General features: G+C 52.6%; 6 protein-coding genes across 6 annotated transcripts; 3 read left to right on the top strand and 3 right to left on the bottom strand.

Annotated features, from left to right (window-relative positions):
* Positions 1-27: 27 nt before the first annotated feature.
* COCSUDRAFT_36029 (ribosomal protein S5 domain 2-like protein) lies at positions 28-1,494 on the bottom strand (the record flags this gene model as incomplete). Its single annotated transcript, XM_005649157.1, has 5 exons — positions 28-222; positions 468-571; positions 780-980; positions 1,117-1,222; positions 1,363-1,494. 5 exons carry the CDS (start codon positions 1,492-1,494, stop codon positions 28-30), a joined length of 738 nt encoding a protein of 245 aa, XP_005649214.1.
* A 350-nt stretch (positions 1,495-1,844) lies between these two features.
* COCSUDRAFT_65466 (WD40 repeat-like protein) lies at positions 1,845-4,366 on the bottom strand. The gene is made up of 8 exons (XM_005649156.1): positions 4,159-4,366; positions 4,022-4,063; positions 3,811-3,894; positions 3,516-3,697; positions 3,213-3,402; positions 2,995-3,087; positions 2,662-2,869; positions 1,845-2,446 (listed from the first exon to the last, which is right to left on the bottom strand). Exons 1-8 carry the CDS (start codon positions 4,231-4,233, stop codon positions 2,034-2,036), a joined length of 1,287 nt encoding a protein of 428 aa, XP_005649213.1. The 5' UTR covers positions 4,234-4,366; the 3' UTR covers positions 1,845-2,033.
* Positions 4,367-7,366: 3,000 nt separating this feature from the next.
* Positions 7,367-8,264, top strand: COCSUDRAFT_83662 (hypothetical protein; the record flags this gene model as incomplete). The annotated part of the gene is made up of 4 exons (XM_005649456.1): positions 7,367-7,547; positions 7,648-7,712; positions 7,808-7,905; positions 8,078-8,264. The coding sequence occupies 4 exons, from the start codon at positions 7,367-7,369 to the stop codon at positions 8,262-8,264; spliced, it is 531 nt and encodes a 176-aa protein (XP_005649513.1).
* Positions 8,265-9,406: 1,142 nt separating this feature from the next.
* COCSUDRAFT_14477 (putative dihydropterin pyrophosphokinase/dihydropteroate synthase) lies at positions 9,407-11,772 on the top strand (the record flags this gene model as incomplete). The annotated part of the gene is made up of 9 exons (XM_005649155.1): positions 9,407-9,493; positions 9,576-9,710; positions 9,825-9,968; positions 10,103-10,285; positions 10,470-10,681; positions 10,825-10,972; positions 11,080-11,260; positions 11,386-11,529; positions 11,609-11,772. The coding sequence occupies 9 exons, from the start codon at positions 9,407-9,409 to the stop codon at positions 11,770-11,772; spliced, it is 1,398 nt and encodes a 465-aa protein (XP_005649212.1).
* Positions 11,773-17,585: 5,813 nt separating this feature from the next.
* Positions 17,586-22,400, bottom strand: COCSUDRAFT_14063 (DNA repair helicase; the record flags this gene model as incomplete). Its single annotated transcript, XM_005649154.1, has 18 exons — positions 17,586-17,701; positions 17,828-17,983; positions 18,072-18,196; positions 18,312-18,403; positions 18,539-18,721; positions 18,914-19,060; positions 19,270-19,401; positions 19,507-19,646; positions 19,742-19,857; positions 19,964-20,120; positions 20,225-20,405; positions 20,765-20,908; positions 21,111-21,305; positions 21,432-21,603; positions 21,690-21,898; positions 21,992-22,047; positions 22,130-22,231; positions 22,340-22,400. The coding sequence occupies 18 exons, from the start codon at positions 22,398-22,400 to the stop codon at positions 17,586-17,588; spliced, it is 2,484 nt and encodes an 827-aa protein (XP_005649211.1).
* A 1,106-nt stretch (positions 22,401-23,506) lies between these two features.
* Positions 23,507-26,710, top strand: COCSUDRAFT_41002 (hypothetical protein; the record flags this gene model as incomplete). Its single annotated transcript, XM_005649153.1, has 10 exons — positions 23,507-23,633; positions 23,832-24,011; positions 24,155-24,383; positions 24,525-24,681; positions 24,785-24,926; positions 25,036-25,166; positions 25,369-25,596; positions 25,782-25,880; positions 26,375-26,509; positions 26,660-26,710. 10 exons carry the CDS (start codon positions 23,507-23,509, stop codon positions 26,708-26,710), a joined length of 1,479 nt encoding a protein of 492 aa, XP_005649210.1.
* Positions 26,711-26,769: the final 59 nt, after the last annotated feature.

Below are 26,769 nucleotides of genomic sequence, written 5' to 3'. Positions count from 1 at the left end.
GTGAGCTTTCCCCATTGCTAGCCGCCGCTAGAGGGCGGCCAGTCCGCGCACGGTGGCAACCGTCTGCACGTGCTGCAGAAGCTGCGCGCGCATGAAGTGCGCGACCGCCTTGCAGCCCTGCTGCGCCAGCTCTGTGACGGCCTCAAAGGGCTCCGCCGCGATCGTGGAATCCTCTGTCAAGATCACCACCTTGTCCAGGTTTGTGTGCAGCGCCAGCGTCACCTGCAAGCCACTTCCTTGCTTAACAATGCGTGGCATTGATTTTTGGCACGATGTTCCCGTCAAGGAGGCACGGGTGCGTCTGCACGACAGCCTGGAGGTAAATGCGGCCACTTATCCTACCCCTGGTAGAATTTGCCAAATATTTGCAACACTCTATTAAGTGCGGGCACAGTGCTCGGTATTTGTGCCGCCCTGCGCCAGCCGTGGCATGGTCAACAATATGCTGCGAATTTTGCAATGAGCACCTCGGGGCCGGCCCCGGTCGACTCGAGGAAGTTCAGGTCCAGCAGCGGAGTCGACTCCAGGTAGCCGGCAGAAGTTGCCGCGATCATATCCCGCAAGGGGATGCCTGCGAACAGCAGCCCAGTCTCTTGGCTCATCTAATAAATGGTGCGCTGGATGCAAGCTGGTTTGGCAGAAACCTGCTGCCGCCTGCTTCTGCATGTGAGCTTGCTGGCTGCCAGGCCATCCGGGCTGGTCATTCTGTGTGACACCAGGCTGTTTGTGTGCGTTCATTTTGCTTGGGAAAAGAACAAGAGCAATGGGGCGGTGCATGCCTGCATTGGCAAGTGCAAGCATGGCGGCATTGATGCATGCTCCCAGCACGCCGCCGTCAGCCTGCAGCACCTGCACGCTGACTCCTATCTGCGCCCTTGGGAACAGATCTAGAAGGATAGTGTGTTCCAGGGCGCTCCGGATCGTGCTAGCCAGCTCCGTTGTCTTCCTGTCCCCGCGGCCTCGCCTCTGCCTCCGATTCCCTGGCCGCCACAACACTCCGCCCTGATCATGTGCACATGAAGATTCCCCTGGCCATTGCTGACCGAGGAGCATCACCAGAGATAAATGAAAACACATGTAGTTTTGTATGTTCGAGAATTGAGGAGCAGGGCTTACCGGTGCTGAAGGCTGCCTCAGCGTAGTCACACTTCACTATTGCTCTGTTATGCAGGGCCTGGGAACGATTGTCTGCCACCTTTGGGCCGTACGCGGTAGCTATCACCTGCGAAGCGTTATTTCTCAACAGTGAAACCAATGTAATGGACTCTTCTGTCGCAATTTAAGGACCAGGAAGCTCAGATCACCAGCCGATCAACAAGAAACAGGCGGTCATGACCAAATATTTGGGTGCACAATGGTTACCTTTGTGTTACCCATCTCAAATAATGCTGATCCATCCGCCTGTGGTAAAGGTCCAAGCTGACATCGCAGCGCACGAAGCTCCTTGGGTCGCCTTCCATCAAGTCTCAGGCCTTCTGGACTCACAAACTCCATCTACACCCTCCTACATGCTACAATGTCTTTTTACTTGATGCACCTCCAGTGAAGAAGAGCAGTCTCAAATAAAGTGTGGGGATCTTCAGCAGTGTGGGCTGGTCGCAACCCTACAAGGGGTGTGTTCCTATTTTAAGTTTGACTCTCCAGAAGTTTGACTTTTCTGGTGCGTTTGGATGTGTTGGTAGAGACATCTTCGACAAATGGCATCTTGAGGTCAAGCAGTGGAGCCTGATGTTTTGAAGCCGAGCCCTGTTCTCATGGGCAAATGTGGCATCTGCACCACTGGCATGGCATGGCATGCATGGCCATGGGCGGCCGCACATGTTGATTAGAAGCCTCACTGGCATGATCGTCAGTAGGGTTACAGTAGCACTAGTGCCTCCATCACTATTCACATGGCAATACAAATAGCCCACCCTGCGCATGTCAGTCACCATGCATGCAGATGTCAGAGATTGACGTTCAGCACTAATCATGAGGACAGTTTGTATCCACACTAAGACAGGCATAGACTGCACTTTTAGCATCTGCTGTACCTACTTGCCCTTTTTTCCCTTTGTGGTGTTTTTCTTCTTCCTTTTTGGTGCTTCATCTGGGAATTCCACAACCCTTTCAGCCTTCCTCTGCACCACAACACCCTCCTCCCCTATTGCTTCCACCTCGCTGACCTTCTTTCCCTTTGCCTTTTCGGGCACACCCTTTGGCTCCTTTCCGACATCATGCGCAGCAGCTGAGCTCTTCTCCTGATCCGCTTCTTCCTTGCGTCTCTTTCGAGGCTGTTTCTGCTCTGCTGGAGCCTTGCCACCGTCGTCAGCAGCGCTCGCTTTCTGCTGAGGCACTGCCAGGCTGGCGGGCGCCTTCCTGCCAGGCTGCAGCACTGTGAGGCAGGTGAGACGAGCGGACGTCGAAGTCTCACACAGCTGCTGCGCTTGGCTGCTACTGGCAGAGCCTGCACAGCCACATCCCGATTTTGGCTCTCCCAGTCCCTCGCAGACCACCGGAATCCTTTCATTCACAGTCCCACCCCAGCTGTGCAGGTCGGTGCTTGCAAGGCCCATCAAGGGTCAGGGCCGGCAGAACACCCTTCTGCGCCTGTCGGGCCTGTCAAAATTCTCTATGAAAATGTGCTTGTGGAGAATCACAAGACTAGGAGGGCTGCGGCACCTGTGTTGCGCAGGTCCCACAGGCGGATGAAGCCGTCTGTTGCAGCGCTGGCGACCTGGTGGGCAGGCTCGCTGTCGGAGGCGTCCCCTGGGGACAGCGCCGCCACTCCCCGCACCCGTGTGCCATGTGCCTTCAGCGTGCTCTGAACCCCATCTGTGCGCAGGTCCAGCGTCCTCAGGCTGCCGTCCTCTCCTCCAACAACGATGACCTGCAAGCAGCGTCCAGAATCTTGTCACTCTTGCCTGATATGCCTCCTGGCCTACGTCAGCACTGCACATAGATTGCAGTATATCTCTGCGCACTTGGGGTGATGCATGCAAAATTCACTCGCACCTGGTCGGACATGAATGTCATACAGAGCCCCCGCTTCTCCAGCTCAAACGTTGCGGCAATGTCTCCCTCCTCTGAGACGTTGTGTGCGGTGACCTACGCCATGCAGGGGGGTCCTAGAGGTTGTTGCTAGTCAAAAAGGCATCATTGCACTTATCACACCACAGCAAAGCCAAAAATGAGCCAGATACTGCCTCAATAATGCAACAGGTTCGCAGCACCTTCAAGCCGCTCAGCAGGGCATAGATGTCCCCGTTGGGGCTGAAGCTGACGCTCTCGGTTCCAGGGGGAATCTTTGTTTTGTACTGGCTGCGGCCTTTGGCCATGTTCCACATCCTCAGCATGTCATCTCGCGATGTGCTCAAGGCCAGCAGCCCGCTTGGGTGCACTGAAAGACTTGTCACCTCCTTCCTGCAAGCAGCATGCGCTTCCATGAGACTTCCAGCAGGGCAAAGGCAGGTGGCCCACAGACTTGAGCATTGCCAATGACCGATAGAAGTACAAGGGAGTCAACACAGGCTCACTTGTGACCCTTGAGAACCTTCAAGCATTCCCAGCTGCCGCCAGCTCCCCAGACAGAGATGCTGCCATCGGCTGCACCGCTCAGCAGATGAGTGGGCTGAGAAGTGCCGGCTGGCGTGTAGAACTCCACCGCTGTGACTGCTCCATCGCCCGGGTTCATCAAGAACCCCAGGTCCTTTCCAGCCTGCCAGCCAAAGAACACCAGCTCAGAATTATGCGCTCTTACACCCGTCCAGCACAGATATTGCTTCATAATATTTTACAGTGCGTCTCATGACATGCAGAATTTCACCACACCTCTGCATTGTAAATGTGCACAGTGTCATCAGCGCCTCCAGATGCCACAAATGGTGCTGCGCCTGCTATGCACTTGACCGGTCCCTGCGCGCATGCCTGTGGGATGAAATCGGGGGTTCGCAGCATCTGACATGCACAGGTGCTTTCAATACCATTTCAGCAAGAGCTCGATGAGGGCCTCATCAGAACGCCCTGTAGAGGCACACTGTACCTGGTGGGCTGGGAAGGAAAAGGCCCGAGACAGCTCCTGATTCTGCAAGAAGAACACAAGAAGACTCAGATCTTGCAAAATACACTTAAAGCAGGACCTGAAAGATATTCCAACATCTCTTTTGGGAGAGGAAGTACCTCGTTTTGAGACGGCTCAACTTCGTATGCGAACCAAAAGCGCTCATACGATCCGGCAACCAACGTGGTCATCATAAAAATATAATGTGGCTTACTGCAACGGCTCAAGCCCAGATTACAGGCAGCTCAGCAAATTCCGAAAGCCATGCATTTCGATCCAGAAGCAGAATTCACAATCATTATCTTGTGAAAAGATTGCAGAATGTCATCTCCGTTATGTTATGAACTCATCTTGTGATAAAGGTGGTAACACTTCAGCGGGATCAAGCAAGAGTGAGCTTGGGCTTGGTTCAGGCCAATTCATTTCTCCCCTTTCGGAAGCAAGTGCTCACGTGATTCGCCCGTGCGGCTTCCAACAGCTTCCTTAGTGGAAAAACTACACAGAAACACCACTGGCTTTCCCAGGAGAGTTCTCACCAATGAGTAATAGCACAAATCTGGATGGTTCACACTCAACGTTGAGAGTTGAAGATGGCCCGGGGCCCTTATAAGTAATTTACTGCCAGTGCCGTAATGAAAAGGGTTTTCCAACAGCTTGTGAAAGACACACTTTAGAAAGATCATCATTGTTATCAATACCAGCAGTAAGCAGCAATTCCAAATGTCCAGTGGAGCCATTCAATCATTGTTTTTATTCTGTGTTATGTGCAACTTCAGCCACCATAGTGACTAGTTCTCTTGCAATTGCTCACACTCTCTACTAGATCTCATCTAGTTGCAAAGGCGTCTGTAATCCGATGGAGCAGGATGGACCCTCTCATGCTGTCCAGCTCAAGGTGATGCTGGAATCGGATGCCCATACTCTGCAGGTCTCCATCCCCCAAGGACTCCGCATGAAGCCGGGACTCTTGAAGCAATGAAAAGAAGGATGCTATGCTTGTTTCATCCCGCATTGTGGTGGCCAGGATCATCTGTTTCTGCTCAGCAGTGCCGCTTCCTCTCAGGGAGGACTCAATCACTTGCACCAGTGCTGCATGGGACCCTGTCGCACCTCAACCTTTCAGCTAACCTTCAAGGACCATAAGTTGTCATGACAGAATGACATGAAGAAGCGTTTCTTAATGCTACAGACGAGAGTGATGGGCAGACAGTAACCTGGATCATATAGGAGGTCTGCACCCAGGAAAATTTCAGCGTCAAGGGACCCTCCATTTTCCCATTGGATCTGTGCCATCTCGACACCCTGCATCGGCCATTGCCAGTCAGTAACCGATACAGTGATCTCATTGCAGAGATTTTTTAATCCTATCAGGTTCTTCAAAGTTAGTTGCCATTGATATCAAGATTGCTTGGAGCCTAGCTTAACACAAGGACTGATCACAACCTGCCTAGTGACAGCACCCTCACCTTTGTCTGTGATGGTGGAGCAGAGTCGCCGTCCTTCACAATCACGTTGTTGATACCCAAGTTATGCTTGCAGTTCAGAAGAGTTTCTGCATCCCCATCAGTCAGCAGAATTGAACCTGCGCCCACCCGCTGCAAGGCAATCCCCACTGTTCCAGGTCCACAACCCAGCTCACAGCAACTCCTCCCTGCAGTGAAGCCAGCTCATAAGTTGCCCACGCAGATTTAATAGAACTGTACAAGAGTACTTCAAGATATTAGATGGTTGCAGCTCGTATCCTGCAGCAAAGCGAAGAGAGTGTAGAGATACCTTGGAACAGGCTGGGATGACTGAAGATGTATTCAGCCAGCACAAACCCTGCCTCCCACTCATGACAACCTGTGCTGCCCTCAAGCAGATTCTGGGAGACATGCAAGGTAATCAGGCCTGTGGCCCCTGCTGCTCCGCATGTGGGATTTTGATCGCAATTGCCCGTTTCTGGTCCTGCTACACCATAGCTGTATGTCTTGTAACACCAGCTTGCTGGAAGTTCCATCGGAGCGGCACTCTGCACACAAAGCGGTCTCAACAGGCGCCTGTCGATGCATGCCTTGCAAGCTTCCCTCAGTCCATACAGCATGTCAGAGTTGTAGATGCAATGCCTTGACCCAAGAAAGTACCTATGTACCTTTGGAGGTTCCAGAAGGACATCTTGGTGGAATCCAGCAAGATCGTCGATCAGAGCCTCCTCCTCCTTCTCAGCTGACACTACCAAAGCCTTCAAGAGACGATCGAGATAAAGATTCCCTGGAGAGAATCGTTGGCTCACAGGGTTTTTGATGCAATCAAGCAATGAATATTGAGCTTTCTCAGCTAAATTGCCTCCACCGATCTCTCGCAGTAACTGCACTACCTGTCAGCTTCCGATGAAGTGTCAGTCAACAAATGAGTCAATGCATTCACATTGCTTGCATTGCATACGTCACGAAATGGATAGAAGACAAACCTTGGATGGTTTCTGGAGCTGCCAAATCTCAAGTTGCAGGCGTTGCTGCGTCTGATCAATCAACATCAGGCTGCCTGCGCACCAGCATCGTCCGCCCTTTCTCTTGTACGTACATACAGAAAAGAATCGTCGCTGTGGTTAGTTTTCCTGTGCAACAGGCAGCACTGCCTTCACAAAATGCTCACAGCTAGGAAACAAGATCGTATTGGATCATGTACAAATGCATGCATGGGCAGGCAGACAATCTCACTGTTGTTTTGGAGGATCATCTATGTTTTGTTTCCTTTCATCGAATTCTCCGTCCATTATATTCAACTCTGTTGCAAGCATCTGCAGTATGTAGCTGATCATGGCCAAATTTCACACTCGTACGATCTGACCACTGGGATGGCCAACAGGGATGGCGTCCAATTATTGGAAGTCGGGGCATTCGTAAGGCTATCGTATCCTCATCAATAGCGATATTTGTTTCTTGAATGTATTGTCGTATCATTTGGTAAAACGATGTATCCTTTTGACGCCATAAGAGAACGCCTTGAGAACTAGCTTATCTGCAGGAACCTTCTTGTGCATCGAGAATGCTTAATTGAAGCCCACAAACAAGATCGAGAGAAAGGATTGACCTGTGACCAGATAGAAGATGTGAAGGTCTTCATATCGCTGTGTAAGCAGAGAATTCTGCTTCATTTGGTGCCTCTGCTTGTCATATTGTACCAGTCTGCATGCAGTGACTGTTATATTTTTGTTGCAGACCTTGAGGACATCGCTAAGAACTCTCAAAATCTCATTCGCCAGCGGTGAGCCGCTTGCAAAGCTATCCTGTTTGTTCCAAGGTGGGCTGGCAATGCTGTGTACTGTCAAGTCACCACTTCCTGGCAATGGACAGGGTAGCTGCCGCAGCATGCGTGTACTTCCGACGTTTCTACTTGAAGGAAAACTTCTGCGATTATGACCCACGGCTTGTGGGCCCCGCCTGTCTTTTCCTGGCATGCAAAGCCGAGGAATCACAGGTCCAAGCCAAGGTTCTGTTCCAGATGCTAAGGAAAGTCATCAGCACAGGTGCGGAGCGAGCACAAGACATGCTGTGGTCTTATGATTTAATGAACTCTTGTGAAAGGACACCAAGAAGTCGCATGACTCCTATTGGCTTTTGAAACAGGCAAGTACCATGCACTTCCCTTTCCAGACTCTGCACAGCTCCTGGACCTGGAAATGGCTGTCCTGGTAAGATCATTCCTGCCAATGAGTTTCCTGTAATTGTTTTTGGATGAAAGTATGCAGATCACCATCAGCACGAAGTCATTCCGATGTGCCCGCAGGAGTCTTTGGAGTTCAATTTGATTGTGTACAGCCCATACAGAGATCTCGTCACTTTCCTGAAAGATGCTGAGGTGGCGGATGTGGCTGAATGCGCATGGTGAGATGCTGGCCTGACGATCATCTGTGCTGTATGCTATTGGCTACTTTTTGGCAGCGGTGGCATTGGCATGATCTTTCTTATTGGAATGCAAACCCCTCCAACTCCGCATAGGCCGGATGCATGTTGCCTTGAACCTTTCGATTCATTCTGTATTCCCTCTGGGCTGCAGGGCGGTCCTGAATGACTCGTATCGCACCCAGCTGTGCTTGCTGCATGCACCCTACGTGATGGCAATTGCTTGCATGCATGTTGCCAGCGTGCTCCTAGGGCGCAGCATCCAGAATTGGCTGGAGACTCTCACCTGTGATCTGGATGAGGTGCGTCGATACTTTGAGCACATCCCTCATTTTTTTTAATATGGAAAGAAAGAGTTGTCCCAACGTGCTGTGGTCCTGTGAGGGCACATCATATGGCACAGCGTGATGCCAGGTTAGGAAGTATAGAGTTTGCTGAACACCTACTGAAGCGGCTGTGCCTTCAGGTCCTGGAGATTGTGCAAGAGCTCTTGCAATGCTTCAGACAACAGAGAGCCTGCATCACTAGTGAGGCATGCAACAGATACCTTGAGTTTGTCTTGTGAAATGCTGACAAGGGAGGTTAGCTCTGTCTGGGGTTATGGGAGCTGGGTTGAGAGGGAGAGAACCATTCATCATCAACTTCAACTTGAAGTAAATTAATTCGACCAGTGGCTGCCAGAGAACTTCGAAGTGTTCTTGAACTCGTTGAACGGTTACAAATAACTTAAGCTCGGAGCTCCTTTGGAGAAATCTTTTGAGCTCTGTCCGGACTCATGTGCTGGCTGCTTTTAACGCTAAGTAACATCTGACTGAATCCATATCTTCATGTGTCAGTTCCTAGCAAGACTTAAAGCAACTGAGTAGCAATTGGGAGGAATGAGGAAGCTGGGGGAAGCTACAAAACCCTGTAAGTGAAACCCTGCTCATCCAGATTGTGGAGTGCACAGCTCTCTCTCCTACAATCTAGTTCTCTCATTTAGGAAGAAAGTACTGCTGTGGAAATCGATTGAGTATTGCGATCTTACACTGGTCAATTAGTCTCGAAAGTTGCGACGTCGCTATGTAAAATTCTGGTCATCGACGGTTGTCCTGGGAGTACATTGACGTACACGTTTAGCAAGTCCTAATCGGAGCACAGATGATTTGATGGGTTTAAAGGTGCCTAGAACGACAGACGGAGTCCGACCTTCCAGCATGAGTGGCAGTATCACAAGATTTCTGCAGAGAACCAGGTGAGTAGTCTCATGTCTGCTGATTACTGTAGAGATCTAAGAGGATTGCATAATGTTTACGTGTTGTCTATAGGCACGCAGGATGGCATGCAATTGTCAGATGCAATGCCATGTCCACACACGCTGCCGAGCTCGCCCATACTGCTGCTCTTGCCATTGGTGCCAATCTGGTGTGACATGCACCCTCCAAATGTTGTTCATGTGTTTTCGCGTCATCACTGTGGTGGGCTTGGATGGTTCCTTGCCTGAATGGGCTTTCTCAATTTTGCGGAACAGGGGGACAGGGTAAGTAACATTCAGGAGGCTCTGAAGCTCCTGCCAGCCCATGATATTGAGGTGTGTCTCACTTGCAGCTTCCTTACTGCACCAATGTTGCGACACATAGTGCCCTCCTGCAGCTGACAGTGCATCGATGCAGGTTGTGAGGCATTCCAGGCTCTATGAGAGCGCGCCAGCATACGTGACAGATCAGCCCAGATTTATAAATGCAGCCGTGGCTGTCACGACATCCTTGGAGCCACGCCAGCTGCTGCATGCCTTGAAGAAAGTAGAGGTGAGCTTCTGTGCGGCGTCAGATTTGGTGAGAGGGCAGTACATGAGAAATTCGCTGTGCTTCAGTCCATCAGATATTCCTTTGCTGAAAGAAACAACATGAACTCTGTCGCAGGCAGAACTAGGGAGGGAGGCTGGGGGCCTGCGCTGGGGGCCAAGGCCCCTGGATCTTGACATAATATTCTATGACAGCATATCCTGCGACGAGGACGGCCTGCAGGTTCCCCACCCGCGGTGGCAGGAGCGGTCCTTCGTGCAGGTTGGGCCAAAGGGAGGTCACCTTTTCCAACAGAACAGTCTCACGTTTCTGCAAGCGCAGTATCTTTGCCAGAGTTGATATGACACAGAAGGCTAGAACAGCGGTTGCAATAAGGTCTTTCACTGCCCTGTCAGGCGCCTGTGGCGGACTTGTATGCTGCGAGCGAGCTGGGTGCGGACTCGGCAGCAGGGCAGATGGCGCCACCTCTGCAGCAGGTGCATTCCATGTGGGCCCAGGCGGGCGGGGAAAGCAGCCTTGGGGGTGCGGACTTGGGCTGTGTGCTCCCCCTGCCCCGCCTGGGCACATGGGCATGGCAGGTCTGTTCCAAGCCACCCTGCCTCGCTAATACATGTGCTTTGCAGTATTGGAATCCGTGTCGGGGACTGCCCTGTAGTAGAGACCAGAGGTACCTTGGAAGGCGTGATAGAAGAAGGGCTCTCTTTCTACATCTGTCCATGCGCTGCATGCACACACGCAAACCTGGGTGTTCTGCGGCGACAGGGGCGGAGTCAGGTCATGGGAATTCTGAATGTGACGCCCGACAGCTTCAGCGATGGAGGGCAGCTGCCCAACGTGGAAGCAGCGTTGGCAGCTGCGCGGCAGATGGTGGCTGCTGGGGCAGACATGCTGGACATTGGGGGCCAGTCCACCAGACCCGGTGCCGACAGGTTGCCTGCAGAGGTGGAATTGCAGCGAGTGTTGCCTGTCATCAGGTAACTCCAAACATGCATGCACCCCTCTTACTGTCTTGCTTGGTGATGGTGTGTCCTGGATGTCAAGGTATTGCCAACACAGATTGGATGCTGGGCACTGCCCCATGACTTATGGCAGAGACACAAATTCCTGCCACATGCAGGGCACTGGCGGAGGACGAAGCACTGCAGGGTGTGCCCCTGTCCATTGACACCTTTTATGCCGAGGTGGCACGAGAGGCGGTTGCTGCAGGGGCGCACATCGTCAACGATGTGTCCGGCGGGTCTCTGGACCCTGCCATGCATAAAGAGGTGACCTGTCATCTCCCACACATGCCCATAATTGCATGCCCACACATCTAATCACTGCAAAAGGCAGCCTTTTGCACCCCCAGAGTGGCCTCTGTCTGGCTGAGTAGGTGGCGCGCTTGGGGGTCCCATACATCCTGATGCACATGCGCGGGGACCCGGGCACAATGGCGTCGCGAGAGCACACCATGTACGCTGACGTGTGCGCTGATGTGGGACGCGCGTTGCAATCCTCCGCAGAGGCGGCCACCAGCTCCGGCATAGAGCCCTGGCGCATCATCCTTGATCCAGGTGCTTGTTGCTCTTCAGATGCTGACTGGCATGAAGTCAGGCTGGTTGCGTGCTCTCCTCCTCCACCACTTTCAGACCATCTGTCCATGCAGACATGCATTGCGCAAAGAGAGTGTTCCCTGCAGGTATCGGGTTTGCCAAGACAGCTGAGGGTAATTTCCAGCTCATCGGGGGGCTTGATAAGGTTAGAGCCCAGCTGAAGGGTCCGCTCCACAATGCCCCGGTACTGGTTGGCCCATCGCGAAAGAGCTTCCTTGGCAAAATTACAGGTGCGCAGAAATGCTGCCATGCATGTGCTTCGCTCCCATTTCCTCTCGCGGTGTATGCTCACGTGCATCATGGCTGCAGGGCGTGATCAGGCCAAAGATAGGGACATTGCATCGGCCGCAGCGGCAGCACTTTGCGTCTCACGCGGAGCTAACATTGTGCGGGCCCACAATGTTGCAGCTGTGCGCGACGCTGTGCGGGTTGCAGATGCCGTCGTTAGATCATCTGAGGGAGTGAACTTGTAATTCATGTTGAAATCTGAGCGCGGCTGGATGCGGATCTGTAGAACATGATGTGGTGTTTCAAAAATCGTGTTGCTGATCAGCTCATGAGCTCTAGGCATCTGGCCGGCCAAACATTCTAGAGATTGTCTCAACCATGATTATGGAAGCTGGTCATGAAATTGACCTTCTATGGAGCTGTCTTTGGTCTGAAACGTCCTTTCTGAAAATTTATATTATGATTTTGTTCTCTTGCAAGCTTGCATGCAAACTGCAGTACACCTCATTACTCCATTCTGTGACATTGGAGAGGCTCAGTCAGAACACCGTCAATCCTTCCCAATCTTCATTTGCGACGATAGCATTGGCAACCACGACTGAGAAGCATGGATGGCAATGCGGCAATGTCCAGGGCTCCGCCTCGTCGGGGTGCTCCTGCAGGCGGCAACCCCGGAAGGATCAAAACAGCTTCAAAAGTCAAGCAGTCCCTAATCTTCAAGCCGCAGCTCAATGACAGCCACCAGTCCTCCACAGTGGGCCCAAATATTTGCAGGTGATCCCCGATCCTTCTTGCTTGGCTCCTGTCTGCTTTTCAACAGTCTGCACAGATGTCGACTTGATCACTTCTTTAGAGTTACGCGTTGAGGCTTTGCTTGACGCCGAAGGTCGGACAGCACCAGTGACAGCCCCAACAAAGCTCACCAGAAGCCATCGTTGGCCACACCGCCCCGGTCAGCAACATTTCCGAGGAGCTTGGAAACACCAGAGAAAACAGGAGAGAGCTACAGCTGCGACGATGGAGGTGCAAGTGATGTGTCCTCTACCTGCTCGCTGGCTTGCTCCAACGACACCAGCAGCTCTCAGCAGCATCCTGGCTTTGCAGCTTCAGCAGGACTGTCCATCCAGAACCAGGTGCTTCCTCTTCTTCATATTTCTGCCACTGTCTTGGGGAGCATGCAATCGAGATTAGCAACAACAAATGCTTGCCAGTGCCTTTCCAGCACTGTCTTTCTGGAAGTGCACCTTCACCTTGCCTGTCAAAAGGCTTGATGCATGACAAGGCAGGCATATGCAGGTCTTTGAGGAGGACACAAAGAAGGCAGACGGTCTGTCAAACGAGATGGCACAGGAGCTGTACAAGTTCATGAAGCTGCTGGCATCCTGCTCAGCTGATGAGAAAAGACTGGTATGAGGCACACATGTAGCAGGAAACCTGATAGATAAAATGAAAATGCCAATTTATGTCATGCATTGCACCCCTTGTCACGGCATGCAGCCACTGAGAAACACTTATCTTGATCACAGGGCGAGATCATGATCAGGTCATGTGCTGCAGGATCTTCATGAGCTCAGGATTGCCAGGTCCCTGATGGCCTCGCCAGAAACAAGGCAGAGGGAGGCATCCTGTGGCAGACAGATCCTGCATGCCATTATTCTGGCTGCCTTCTGTGTCTTCCTGGCTCTGCTTGCCACAGCTGTGGCGCACCAGCCATCTCTGCACACTGCAGTGCCACCAACCTAACTAGCTTTTGGTACAATTCTTCCCATGTCTGTCTTGGCCTGTAAATGAAATAATAAGCTCTCAGCAGAATTCACTGGAGTCGGTCATGTTAAAGATGTTGTGCTGACTTCTGTTCCTGCCTCAGGCCTTGCAACTGATCATTGTCAGCACCATGAGGCCCCCAGATCATCGGTAGATGCAGACTCTGCCGCTGGATGTGGATGCAGCCAAAGCACTTCCATCGGGATGGAACACATTTCTTGAGGATATTGCTGTCTGGTACTCGCTGCTGAGGGCAACTAGCTGCTCCCCAGTGCTGCTGTAGATGTCCACCTGCAGCAACAGGCCACATGATTTAGTTCTTCTACTGCTGGAACTGTATGAATTGGCTCAAGCTGCTTGAACTCCATGAATAGGCTGAAGCTGCAAATAGGCTGAAGCGCGTCATGTACCCATAGAATATTTAGGTAGAATTTGCAGAGTAGATTGCATGCAAGGAGGGCTGGCCATTACCGCTCTTTTCATGCTGCCGCAGACGCACACGCCTCCAGGCCCCATAGTCGCCCTGAAGGGCATGACCCACCGACCTGTACAGCACAGCTGAAGTCAACTTCTGGCAGGACTCATGTATGTACCGTATGACGATTTAGGGCTTTCCCAGCACCTGTGTTATTGTTGTGGGGAATGACGGTCTTCTGCTGCAAGCTGCTGTCATACAAGCGAAGTGTGTTGTCACGGCTGGTTGTCAGCACTTGCTGCGCGCCTGCATGGACACATACCAAATCCTCAAAGAAAGCTTCAACTACCTTTGCCTGAAAGGTTGCACAAGTTACAGGCACAGCAGCTGTCAGATGTTGCAGGGAGTTGAAAATGCCATTACCGTCAGGGGAGAAGTAGGCGCTCAAGATGACGTTTGCAGAAGTCACTGTGTGCAGCGCCTTCACGCCAGGGCCCAGCTTGCGCCTGTCCCAGATGCAGGCCGTCCTGTCTCCACTGCTGCTGACCACCAGCTGCTCCCCCCTTGGCTCAATCTGAGCACACATTTGTGAACCTCAGTACTTGCTGCTTGCCAGTGCTCTTGCACTTTCACATGCATCATGCAGGGCCGGTCCTTTAAAGAATTCATGCATGCTCAAATGTTGCATGCTACAACGAACCTCCCATAAGGTGCATTACATGTGCAGCACGATCACTACGCATGCATGCAGCGTCACGTTTCCATCAGGACTCAATCACACATGCTAAATGCCATGCAGCAACTTGCATGAGGCATGTCATGAAAAACAGCATGACTGGGCGTACATGCAGGGTGTTGATCTTGCGGTCGTGCAGGTTGATGCTGGTGCCCTTGGCAGCCTCGCGCGAATCAGCCACCTCCACATCGCCGTCCTTATCCCCCAGCAGCATGCAGCCGCCGTCCGCCGTGCAGTCAAAGGCAGAGAACTCATTTTCTTCGCGCACCGCCAGCAGCTCAAACTCGCCCCGTGCCGGATCCAACCGGCGGATTACACCGTCATATGCCGCACTGTACAGCTTGCCAGAAGCCCACCTGCACCAAAGATGACAAAATAAGCATGTGGACCACTCAATGGTGTCGAAACATATTCATGACATGCAAACATATCTGAGCCTATCACATTCCAAAAACTTGCCGACTTGCTACTGGCTCCGCAGTATTTTGCTTTTGCTATCCGACTTCTGATTAGCCAGGCCACATCACCTGGACGTACATCGTCGGCATCACATGGTACTGGGCGGACTAATCGTCACATAATATCACCATACTGGCTGATGTAAGCAGCAATCCAGTGGACAACTCTCGGCTGCAAAGGGAGACATGACGTGAGCAAAAGCCATGTCACAAGTTGAGGAGGCTTGCCTGAGGCCTGAGATGTAGCTGGTGTGCGGCCGGAACAGATACACTCCATCCTCTGATCCTGACTCCTCCACGTCATCAACCTCTTCAGCAGCCTGCTGCCACTACCGCCCAATCAGAAAATGGATGAGGCCTGACTTTAAACCCATCCTTTTGTGCAATAAGTCTGCTAGGGCACCCGCTGAATGGCTGAATGTATACAGGGAGAGCAGCGGTTTTGATAAACCTGTGTCACAATACATCACAATGCATGGCCCATTCGGCAAAACAGTGAACAGTGAGAGATTCTCTGCTAGGGGCAACCATGCCCACCAGTGGCTCAGTCTTCTTGTCGATATCCCAGAGGGCAATGTGCCCCTGCTTGTCTCCAGTGGCGATGAGCAGGTGGGGTGCTTGAGGGTGAAAAGCGAGGTGAGAGATCCCCTCGCGCGTGACCTTGGCCACATCGCTCTCCTTCAGGCCTATCTTCTTGATCTGCGCATGCGACAGCTCCTTGCCCTTGCCAGCGGTGGACTGGCCAGCACACTTCTTGAGCACCTCCAGGAAGGCGGCGTCCGACTTTGGGTTGCCGATCGTGCTGGCAAATGGCAGCGGACCTGTCAGCAACAGTGGCCCACTCAGAAGAACAGACCTTGAAGTCCTCCAATGCAAAGAATCTAGCTTCATGATTTGTCACATCTTTCACACTCTGAGGCAGGTTGAATTTTTTGCCATCTCCTGTACTTACAGAACTCAAAGTGACTGAGAGCTCCAACGATCGAACCAGGATTGCCATTGAGCATCCCTGCCTTGCATGTTATATAATTAATTGCCCCACTTGGAGGTCATCTGGGGCCTTTGGGTCCAGAGGAATACACGTGCACATCTGCCATGATCCAGCGCAACAGGTAGGTGTCACAAGCATGCACACTGGTTGGTAGTGCGCGCGGCTTCTCCTCCTCCCGTGCCTGTTGGCCGCCGGTTCCACCCTTCAAGGTGATCTGCCCGTTCCGCAGCTCCTCATCCACCGAAGTGCCGTCTGACGCGATGCCGGCTATACGCAGGGAAGCTCGCTGGGGCTGCCTCGGCTCCTACATGGGCATACACAAGTCATTGTCTCAGCACTCTTGCACCTGCAATCTTTCCTTTCCTTGCAGATGCCCAATTCCTCCTTCTAGCATCTGTGATCTTCTGGCATCTGTGATCTTTGACAAATGGATGCCTCTTGCCTTCTTGATCTTTTTGGCGGCAAGGCCTCTCGGCCTGGCAGGTTTTGGCTTGGCGGCATGCTTCGCTGCGAATTGATCGGCCAGGCCAGGAAGCTGAAGGGCAGCCAACCGCGCCCGATTCTGGGCTATGCGAGCTTCCCTTTCACGCTCATACTCACAGAGCCCGTTCTCATCCACATCTTCTTCCTCCTGCTCGCCTTCTGCCTCATCCTTGATCTCCACCTCCTGCTTTCAACAGAGTGCATGTCATTTGCGAGTGCCCTTCACCACGGCATGGAAAAAGGTCAGGCTGCCAAGATCCACTTTGCACACCTGCTTGCGCCTCTTCCTGGGTAACTCTTCTGCCTCTTCCTCCTTGAGTGGTGGATGGGCCTCATCAAAGCCTCTAGCTGCTGACGGGGAGACCTTGAACAGGTCATAGAATGTACTCCTGTCTTGCGCTTGGAGTTTGTCCAGGCCCTGATGAGCCACAGCCCAGATCAACAGATGCAGACGTCATCATTTCAATAATGCAGCTGATACATATGGGCAGCTGGGCGTGTGAGGGAAAACTGGTGTTGGGGAGACCTTGATATTCAGTGCAGCCGATTTGCGCGTCTTTGCTGGCTTCAACAAGGGCATGAGCTCCTTGCTGGCAGCTTCTAGAGTCGCGTAAATCCTCTTTCCGTCAAGCTCGTAGCTGAAGTGGACCTCATCCTGTAAGCATAAGATGTCCACATCTCAGCGTGAAATTTCGCAAATCCTTTCGCACTCTACAGATTTATGAAAGATGACTTTCGCTCACCGCTGGAATGACTCGTCGTGTCTTCCCACATCGTCGTCTCCCGCCCAATTCTAGACAACAACTTTCAAGCAATTGAGAAGCACCATCACCGGTCAACCGAGAGATATCCATTGCAATTACAGTGAGCGATAGTAGAACGATACAACACGATGTTACAAATATTTTACACATACATTGGAATCTAAATAAACCAGGCACAACAGCACAATCACACGATGGAAGCGAGCAAGGCCACGACAGCTGGGTTCAAATTCAAAATGGGTGGCTGACAGAATTAAAAAAAAACACTTCGCATCCATTTGTAAATCACCAATTTCTCTCAGGTGCGGCTTCGTGAGAATGACCAGTTCAACAGATTGTGGTGGAGATGCACATGTTGCAGCTGCTATAAAAAGATGCTGCAACTTAGATCTGGACGACACCATGGTCGTGGCCACCCGCAGCCTGACAACCGGCTCACACAGATGATCACATGCTGCGCACAAATCGCCTGATCCTGCTGTACGCATCTCCAAATCCGCTTGCCACCACAAGGGACTCCTGGATCCAGCCAGGGAGTTTGCGCAGTGGTTTGTTCGCGCCACCTGCTTCCAAATTCAAGGAAATATTTGGGCTTGAGCAGTTAGCTGTGCTGATCAGCCCACCTACAAGGCTAGGCTCGGCATAGATCTCCGATGTGCTTGATACATCATCCTATTGGGAGGAGTCACCTGCAGTCCATCGGACATCTGCAAGAAGAATGGCGGCCCAGTCGCCACGGTGGCGGATCACGCGGCCGATGCACTGATTCACCGCCTTCATGCACAGGTCCTCGAAATATTCACGGCCTGGTGAACTGGCAGAAATTGGCGCTACACCATCGCCTGCTCCAAAAAGTGCACACAAGGGCTGAGTGAAGGTTGGTATGCAGAAAATGTCCTGCCTATGACCAGTACAGAGAAAATCACTTTGTACCTGCTGAGGAGGTATCTGTGCAAGCCGCTGGGGTGCTGGCTGCGCATGTGTCCATGAAGCGCATCCTCTCACACAGCTCAGGATCTGTGGGATTGGGGAAAGGCATGCCCACCATGACAACACACCTGCCCCCAACAACGAGTCACATGTCACCCTGGTCACCACCAGGAATGAAGTCCCATGGGAATGAAACCACAAACGAGGACCAGGGACTAAATAATGTCAAGGGCGGATTTGGACCTGCCCATGCCATCGGCAAAGTTGATGCCCTCCGACATCTTTCCACCAACCACACACAACAGGAGGGCTCCACTGGGACCTTTCTCCATCTGCTTCTGAGGATCAGGAGTTCCTGCGCTGCTGTTGGCTGCTTCACCATAGTGCCTGTCAAATTAGCCGCACCAACGCATGATCAGATCGGAGCATGTCTAATCAAGTGCCTCCTGAGAGAGACAACATGAACGCACTGCAAGGTGTGCTATATGATAAAGGCTTGAGACTTGCCTGAGCACAGCCTCAACCTCCACAGAGGAGCGGGGTTCCCGGAACACGTGCTTCTTCGACCTCAGTGCAGCCAGAGCGCCCGAGGATTGCCAGTGCGCATACACTGCGTCCGCATATGCAAACGAAGGGAAAAACGCCACCACGCCCTGCGCATGCAAAACAATCTTCAGCACCTTGTGCACTGATGGCTACAATATCAGCATCAAGAATTGAATGTTCCAGGCAACTGCTGATATAGGTTGGACAGATGGCTGGACGTATCAGCGAGCGTCTGGCATATTGTGGAACTCTTGGGAGCATCTGGCAGGCGTGGGGAGTATAGGGAGTGTGTGGCAGACCTGAGGGACGGCCTGACAGATGTTGGTGAGGAGCGTGCCAATCTCGTCCATGCTGCTGGATTGTGCGCGCTGCTCGTGGCGCAGGTCCAGCGTGGCACCTGTGGGGCCTCGGCCCAGTGCCACAGCCAACAGGCGCTCCTTTGGAACCTGTCACAAAAAGCATCACTCAAGATAAACATCAGTTGAATTAAGCATTCCCTTGTGGCACCAGGACTGCACAGAAGCGTCGCAACATTTCATCCTCTTACAAGCATCCTGGAGTAGCACCAGTTTAGGCACTCCAAGCAAGGGAAATATGCACATTGCATGCTGAATGCGATGATGCAGAGTGGGCAGGTGACAAGCTGCGCGCGCACCACATGGCCACAGCTGAACTGGTGCAGCTGCGTGGCAGGCAATCCAGGGAAGAGCTGCTGCTTCAGCGACGACACAGGCGCCAGAGTGCCTGATGCCAGCACCACCGCATGCGCCGAAGCCAGCACCTGCACCTCAAAATCTTGGCTTGTGCACGCCTGATGGCCAAAAACGGGGCTCAAAGAGCACATTATATAGAGCAGCATGTGCAGGAACAGGAGGTGGGATGGCACCTTGACAAAGTGTGCGCCGGCGTTGAGCAGGACAAACTTGAGGGTCTTGGCCGCTGTGTCCACGATGATGCGGCCGTCTGCGTCAGCGTTGTTCAGCGCAGAGGCCAAGCCCACCAGCGCATGCAGCGACGACATGCCAGAACCTCCTGTGCGCACAATCGTGCATTCGGTTCCAATTCAAAATCAAGAACAAACGCAGTCTGATGAGCCCTCGAGAATCTTGCAGGCCAGCAGAGCATACCATCGGACTGCGTCTGGCCATCTGTGGCATTTGGGGTGACCTCATCACCGGCCCTGGCACTTGTAGCATCTGCATAGCCTGCAATCTTCACCAGGACCTTGCTCTCCTTGATGTACCTGCAGAGACATGAAGGTGGTTGGGGGTGCAAGTGAGCATTTTTCCTGTTCTGACAATATCAAGCAGCTATCACCTGTAATTTTTTACATTGTCCTTTGTATCCACCTGATGAGCCGGAAGAAGTTCATGTTGTCCAGTTCCATGGAAAAGAGGAAGTCGTTGACCGTGTCCAGCCTCGTTCCCGCAGCTCCACTGGGTCTGTTCCAGCACTTCTGAAGCGTTGATGCCAGGCACATGAGGGTCTGGATGTGCTTGCTGTTCCCTGCACAGGAATGACACCTCTCATGCTTTCCCGCTTCCACCCATTGACTTCATCAATGAGACATGGATGAGCTTGATGAGGGCACATTTCATCACAGGGCGTACCAGGTGCCAGCAGAGCGCGGAAACGCTGATAGTAGCTTTCCAGAGCGCTGTGTGCAGTGGCTAGCTGCTGTGCTGTGATGAGTGCGCTGTGCACATTGTTCACAGCGTCCACCAGGTTGTGGGCCTCATCTACCACCACGACATTGCCCTCCAGACGCACTCCCAGGGACTCCCTCGTCTCCTGCACCCGGTCCCACAGGATTTTCAAGCCACCAGCAGATCATACATCATTGAGATTGTAAAGCCCCATAATAAGATCCCTCCATGCCACAGATTTGGGACGCTTGTCACACTGGTCAAGGAATGTCATGCATGCAGACATTCTGTGACAACGTCAATGTCAAACTAGAGTCTTCTTCACATTCCGATCGTTCATCGCAATGGAATTTGCTGGTGCTCCGATTGCCAAACATCAATCTCGATTTGGAATTGTAGTCTGCCCAAAAGCAGACTACAAATTACTGACACACTTTGGCGAGCACCTCTGTAGTATTGGGCGTACTAAAGATGGCTCATAAAGGAGTCCAATGAAGGAGTCACCTTGAGGAGCAGGGCGGGGTAGGGCAGCAGCACGAGGTCTGCCTCTGGCAGTGCAGCGCGCGCAGCATAGTAGGGGCACAACTCCTTGCGCCTCCCCAGCCGTGCCATGTCCTCCACATCCATGGGCATCGCCAGCACTGTGTCCTAATTTGCGGCCAACCAAATATGCTTGACAAACCATTGGAGAGTTTGACAATTTAGGCTGCTACATGCAGTGTATCCTGAATAGCAGTCAGCCCAGGGTGCTTGACGAGTGCTGAGAGGCTGACGATCAGGGCTGCTCGGTTGAATCCAATGTCTGTGGGAATTTTTGGGCAATGTCACCCCATGATGTGTCTGAAATCACCTTCAGCTGTCGCTGTGAGGTCATGTTCGCTTTGCGGAATGGGCAGCCGGAATGGGATTTGGAGGAGGCCTTTGTGTTGCCCTGCGCCTCTGTGACCACTTTCTTCCGGCCCTTCCCAGATTGCAGATCCAAGCACTTTTCGTTGATGCGCGTGGCGTTGCCCAGACGCTGCACACTGTCGTTGATGCACAGTGCCTGCACGCCGCATTAAATGCATGGAAATGCAAGGACCTTTCTGTTTGTTAGGAAAGGCTGTTTGGCATATGGCAAGTGCCGCTCTATGTTAGGTATTGATTGAGAAATTAGCACAGTAATGCGCACCTTTCTAGATGCCACAGTGGCAACCGAGAAGGAGGCTGCAAAGGGTGTCCGATGCAGCTCGCTCACAAATTGGCTCAGCTGCGAATGTGTCCTGCTGCAGAAGTAGACCTGCCTCCTCTTTGGCGTCTCCTCTTCCTCTGTGTCCGTCCCATCCTCATCGCTGCTGCTGTCGCTTGGCCTGCATGATCACATTTATCACTTCTTGTCAACTGTTCCCTGCTTCCTGCATGCAAGCCAACCGTGCACGGAACCAGAAACATGCTAGCATACCCATTTGCTTTCCTTTTGCTGCCACAGTCTTCTCCCTCGCTCTCCCACTCATCCAGTAGAAACTCTGCCTCCTCTTTGCTGATGCCCTGCCGCTCTTCCTGCAGTCCAGGAGGACGAGCGCCTGATCTGGCCAGCTGCTTTGCACCCTTGGCAGGAGCCTCACCGCTGGGGTGGAGGGCTCCAAAAGCACCCCTGCTCTTGCTGAGCTTCAGCTTTGCCTTCTGCAGCCGCTGTGCACGCTGCGCTTCGCGCTGCGCTTGCTGCTCAGACTGCTGCTCAGCTGAGTGGACGCGCATCCAGTCTGGGAGATCACTGTCTGCTTCACAGCCTGTCCCACAGCATGATTCTCAGGTTGAGCACAGCGCACAGAGGCACTTTCCAATGTCAGTTGGGCAATCACAGGATGAAGTTGGGTCATTTGTCAGCACCTTGGCTCGTTGAGGCGGCCAGCGCCTCCTGAGCGTCAGCTTTGTTCCTGTCTTCCAGCCATTGCAGGGTGCTGCAGATCAGGCTCAGCGTCTTCCCTGTGCCTGCACAGGAAAATCCGATATTTTTAATTTTCTTTCATCAACAACCAAGCCAACAAATGATTGCTTCTTCCGGATCCTAGGTTCCAAATCATGGCAGGCTGCTTTCACCTGTTGGGCTTTCAAGAAGACCCACTCCACCCGTCTGCAAGACTGAGTACAGGTGTTGCATAAAGTCCTGTTGAACTTTGTAAGGCTCATAGGGAAAAGCTGGAAAGTCATCACGGCCTGCAGCAGGCAGCAGGACACACAATAAGTCTGAGGCAGCTTTCATAGATGTTTTGTGGAATACTATGGACCACATGGCGACTTATGTCGATTTCTGAGAGTCTCTACATACTGGGGCTTCCAGACAAGTAAGCAAGATGGGACTGGAACAGAACCTTGTTCATTCTCCAAGATCCTTCCAACGGAAGGCATGGTAAATTTATGACAGGTCCATAACAAAATGTCTATCTGACTGTATATTGGATATTGCACACGACGAAAACCTATTCACTTAAGAGGACCCTCAAACACATGCGAAGTGCAACAAGCATCGGCAAACCTGGCATCGATTGCTCCTTGAGCGATGGATGACAAAGAATACTATATGCGAATTTCAGTACACAAGGATTGCTTTAAAGTGCTGGATCCAATGATATCGAGTCCTTCAAGTCCGCTGTCTGCAATGTCCAGATATCACATTTCCCTTGCTATTTTTGCTTGGGAGAGTTTCTCGAGGTGTGCTGCTGCGATGATCGCGTGATGTTACGCTTCATCGGTATTTCCCCTGAGCAAAAGTATATGTTCGAGATGTTGCTGATGCGAGCTTGAAAGAAAAGTGCTTGTAAGCTTTTTGACTTTTTCAGGAAATTGACACGATGAGGGAAAACATGGGAACGCGTACCAGTTTTAGGCCCAGGCCTTTGGATTTACAGAAGCAGCTTCCAATTGTTCGAGACCTGAAAGATTTAGATTCGACTGATGGACTTGTGTCAAGGGAGATCACTCACAACCACGAAGCGTTAGACAAAGAAAATGAGGAGGTGAGCACAGTCATCTCAAAGAAAAAAGGAATTTATTATGCATCTTTTGAGCCCTAGAATTAAAGCCCTTCACCTGCCAATGGAACATTTGCATGTGGTCTGCCAGTGCCAAGCATACACTGCACAGGCACCAACCTGAATGACATCAAGGAAACTATCATGCAAGAGCACTTTCTAGGAGTCTAACATCACTTAAAACCACGTATGGGGTGGTGCATGTTCTGAGAAATGTGCATGCCAACAGGCTAAAATGGTCAGCAGTGCGAAAGCGAAGGGGGGCAAGGAAATTCCTGTGCCAAAAGTCACCCTCGTGCCAACCTACAACATTGACTACCTGCCAACCTTCCGAGAACAGAACACATACATCCGTGGGCGAGGTGGCCCCCCTTTGCATGCAGTGAGATGTTCATGTAGCATGCATGGCAGTGATGCCCACATAGTACCGTATACTAATCATCATGATGACTATTTAGTTATCAGGATGTCAAGGCTACCTTTTCTTTTCCTCAGAAAACCTGACAGAATGTTTAAGCCGTGAATTCAGACGATTGTGTGATTTTGTCTGCTGGCGGCAGGTGGCATTGGGTATCACGACGACCGCTTCATAGAGTATGACCTGGACAAAGAGGATCAGGAGTGGCTGGAAGCCTTCAACAAGGGGCAGGATCGGCTGCCATCACGGCGCATGGAGCTGCTTATGTGGCGCCTGGAATGCGCCAATGCTGAGGCCACCGACCGCGCTCTGGCCGCTGCCGGTGAGTCACCCTGGCTCTTGCGCCACCTGTCTGAATACTTCACGCACATCAAGCCCCTGTCACACACACTTGGGTTGTATTATGACGTATCAAGACAGGTCCAGAGCAAACGAATGACATCGCTTCTGCATGCTGGGTTGCAGGTGCAGCGCAGACCGAGCGACAGAGCCCATCAGCCGCCGCGGCTGTGGATCACATGACTCGGGAGGAGGCGTATGAGGTGATCACAGCCGCCCACCCGGTCCGGACGCTGGTCAGGGACGCCATATATGACTTCTGGCGCACCAAGCGGGAGAGGATCGGCAAGCCGCTCCTCAGACGGCTGCAGGCGCCCACCTCGTCCTCAGACCAGAACCCGTTTGGGGTGTTCAGGTACGGCATGGCCACATTTAGGGATTAATTTTGTTGTTACGGATTCCTCGTTACTCAATTGTGCTACAGCAAGCTTGTGGGAGTTGCGCAGAGGATCAGAAAGTGCGTCAGGAGCATGATGGGGGGTGGTGGCATTTGCAGGCCGCGGGAGAAGATACACAGGCCGCAGACGCGGCGGCGGAGAGAGAACAATGAGGACAGCCTTGACAAGATGCAGGCCATCCGCAAGAATATGAAGAAGGCGTGCGAGATCCTGGAGTGGCTCACGCGGCGCGAGCAGCGCAAGGTCAACCTGGCGGTGAGGAACTGTTCCCTGCATGATATTCTGGAACGCTCTTTGGATACTCCGCCCTGCTAGCCTCATGTGGAGGTGCTGACAGAACAATGTGCGTTCCATGCAGTACATCGAGACAGACTTGCAGAGGCTTCAGATGAAGCTCAAGGTGGAGCCTAGGCATCTTCATGATGCCATTGAGGCGGAGTACGCAGCTGCTGCCAAGGCCAAGCCTGTGCGGCGCCCCATCGAGCTGGACCCAAAGTCAGGTGGGGCAGGCTTCTGTTGTTTCAAAGATCTACTGCATATAACTGTCATGCTGCTGAGGGCAAGTATGGAAGGAATTGGACTTCCAGTGAGTCCTGCTGGGCTGTGCAGGTGACGCTGGGACTGCTGGCAATGCGGCATCGGATGCTGCGGCTGCTGCAGCGTCCTCTGCGCTGGCTGTCACTGCTGACATTGCCAGGCGGCTGAAGAAGCGCAAGAAGGATGCCAAGCGCCCTGCGCAGGTACTACCTCCTCCAAGATATTATATGCCGCTGGCGAGCTTCAACTTATTGTATTTGTACAGTACGTCAGATTAGGAGAGCTTCCCTTTGCCACATGCACTGAAGAACGAGTCTCAGGAATGGCTACAATATCAATCAGCGATGTAGGGTGAATGGCAGCGCTGTTGCTCGGCGTTTAACATGTTTTATGCCCGCAATGCAGAGCCTGGCAGCGCTGCCGCCACCTCCGCTGCCGCCCTCGCCAGTCATGCTGTTTACTCTGCCGCCCAACATGGCGCGCATGTCGCTGGGGGGCGATCCTGCCCTGCCCGATGCACTCGCCCGGGGCCAGGGGTGCCCGCGCATCGGCCGCGGCGGCCGCCTCATCTTTGACAGAGTGCACGCGCTCACTCACGAGGAACTCAGCGGCTCCGCGCAGAACGACGATGGGGTGCGCGCACTGTCTCATGCGCTCATTCAGGATGACAAGTTTCTGCCACTGTCTGAAATGTGGCTATCCTTGGGCATAGGAGGTGGCATCCTATCCTGGGTGTTTATCAGCGGACCATTTCTGCTGGGCATACCATTCTTTCAGTATACTAGAAATGATTGTGCTGTGTGCTTGCTGCCTGTCAGGACTTCAAACAGCTCTACGACATGCCAAACCCCTACAGCCCAGCTCAGAGCAAGCCTGATGGGCCCCGCAAGAGCGCCGGGGACGCCAAGCAGAAGCAGGTTTGTCAGCTCCACTCTGTCTTCAAAGCCGCATGGTCACCTGGCACCTCTCTTTGTGCATTGAGCCATGCTGGGCATTCCATATTCACCCTGCCGGAGCGGCCTTCAATCATGCAAACCTCGAGTCTGTATATATCTTTGTCCAGGGGGGTGCGCAGCTGGCAAATGGGATAGCGACAGTGCTCCTTGGACCGCACGCGCCGCCCTCCAAAGCCGCGCCTGGCAGTCAGGCGCCCACTGGAACGAACGGCGCCCAAGCAAGGGGCCCGTCTGAAAGCGCTGCACATGCAGCTTCGCACCCTGTCGCAGACGCTCATGTCACTGTACAATCAGAGCGCCAGGGCCAAGATCTGCCAGGCTCACTGGTGAGTCCCTGTCTGATGAAGGGTCAACAACACAAAGCCGGTGTGTCGTGTTCTCGATTCATCGGCATGCATGCATACTGCCTTCATGAGATCTCTGCCTCGAGCTGAAGCTGATGGTATGGGGAACAGGGTGCCTCCTCTACAGCGGCTGCCATCCACAGCATCCATGCCGCCAGCAGGTCTGGTTCTCAAACAGTAAATCCCCTGCAGCCGGGGTCTCCATTCCGTGCCTCTGAGCCCTCCCAGTATCAAGCTCGCGCTCAGGTGAACACGCAACAACCAACTACGCACAAGTGTACAATCGTCCGGCAGTGGATCGCATCTATTTATTGGGCTTCTGTGAGTAACAATGAAAGCGCGCACGGGGAAAATAAAGTGGGACGATTGTAAATTGCAAATTTTCCTGTTGTGCAGGTCGACTCCACACAAATGACGCAGCCCCTTCCGATGGTGGCGCCAGTGTAAATTGGTTCTTGTGAGATCATGGCCGCTATGCAGTATGCACACTGAATTGTGCTGCATTC

This window comes from Coccomyxa subellipsoidea (genome assembly GCF_000258705.1).
Source record: "Coccomyxa subellipsoidea C-169, whole genome shotgun sequence".
In the NCBI taxonomy this organism is placed as follows: Eukaryota; Viridiplantae; Chlorophyta; class Trebouxiophyceae; family Coccomyxaceae; genus Coccomyxa; species Coccomyxa subellipsoidea.
This window is presented reverse-complemented; position numbering and strand designations above follow the sequence as displayed.

What these genes read in the sequence shown, in the direction of transcription:
- COCSUDRAFT_65466 (XM_005649156.1), bottom strand. Translation starts at nt 4,233, where the DNA reads ATGATGACCACGTTGGTTGCCGGATCGTATGAGCGCTTTTGGTTCGCA. An exon ending in TGCACATTTACAATGCAGAG is followed by an intron (nt 3,698 to 3,810) that starts GTGTGGTGAAAT and finishes TTTGGCTGGCAG; the next exon opens with GCTGGAAAGGACCTGGGGTT. An exon ending in AAGGTTCTCAAGGGTCACAA is followed by an intron (nt 3,403 to 3,515) that starts GTGAGCCTGTGT and finishes TGCTGCTTGCAG; the next exon opens with GAAGGAGGTGACAAGTCTTT.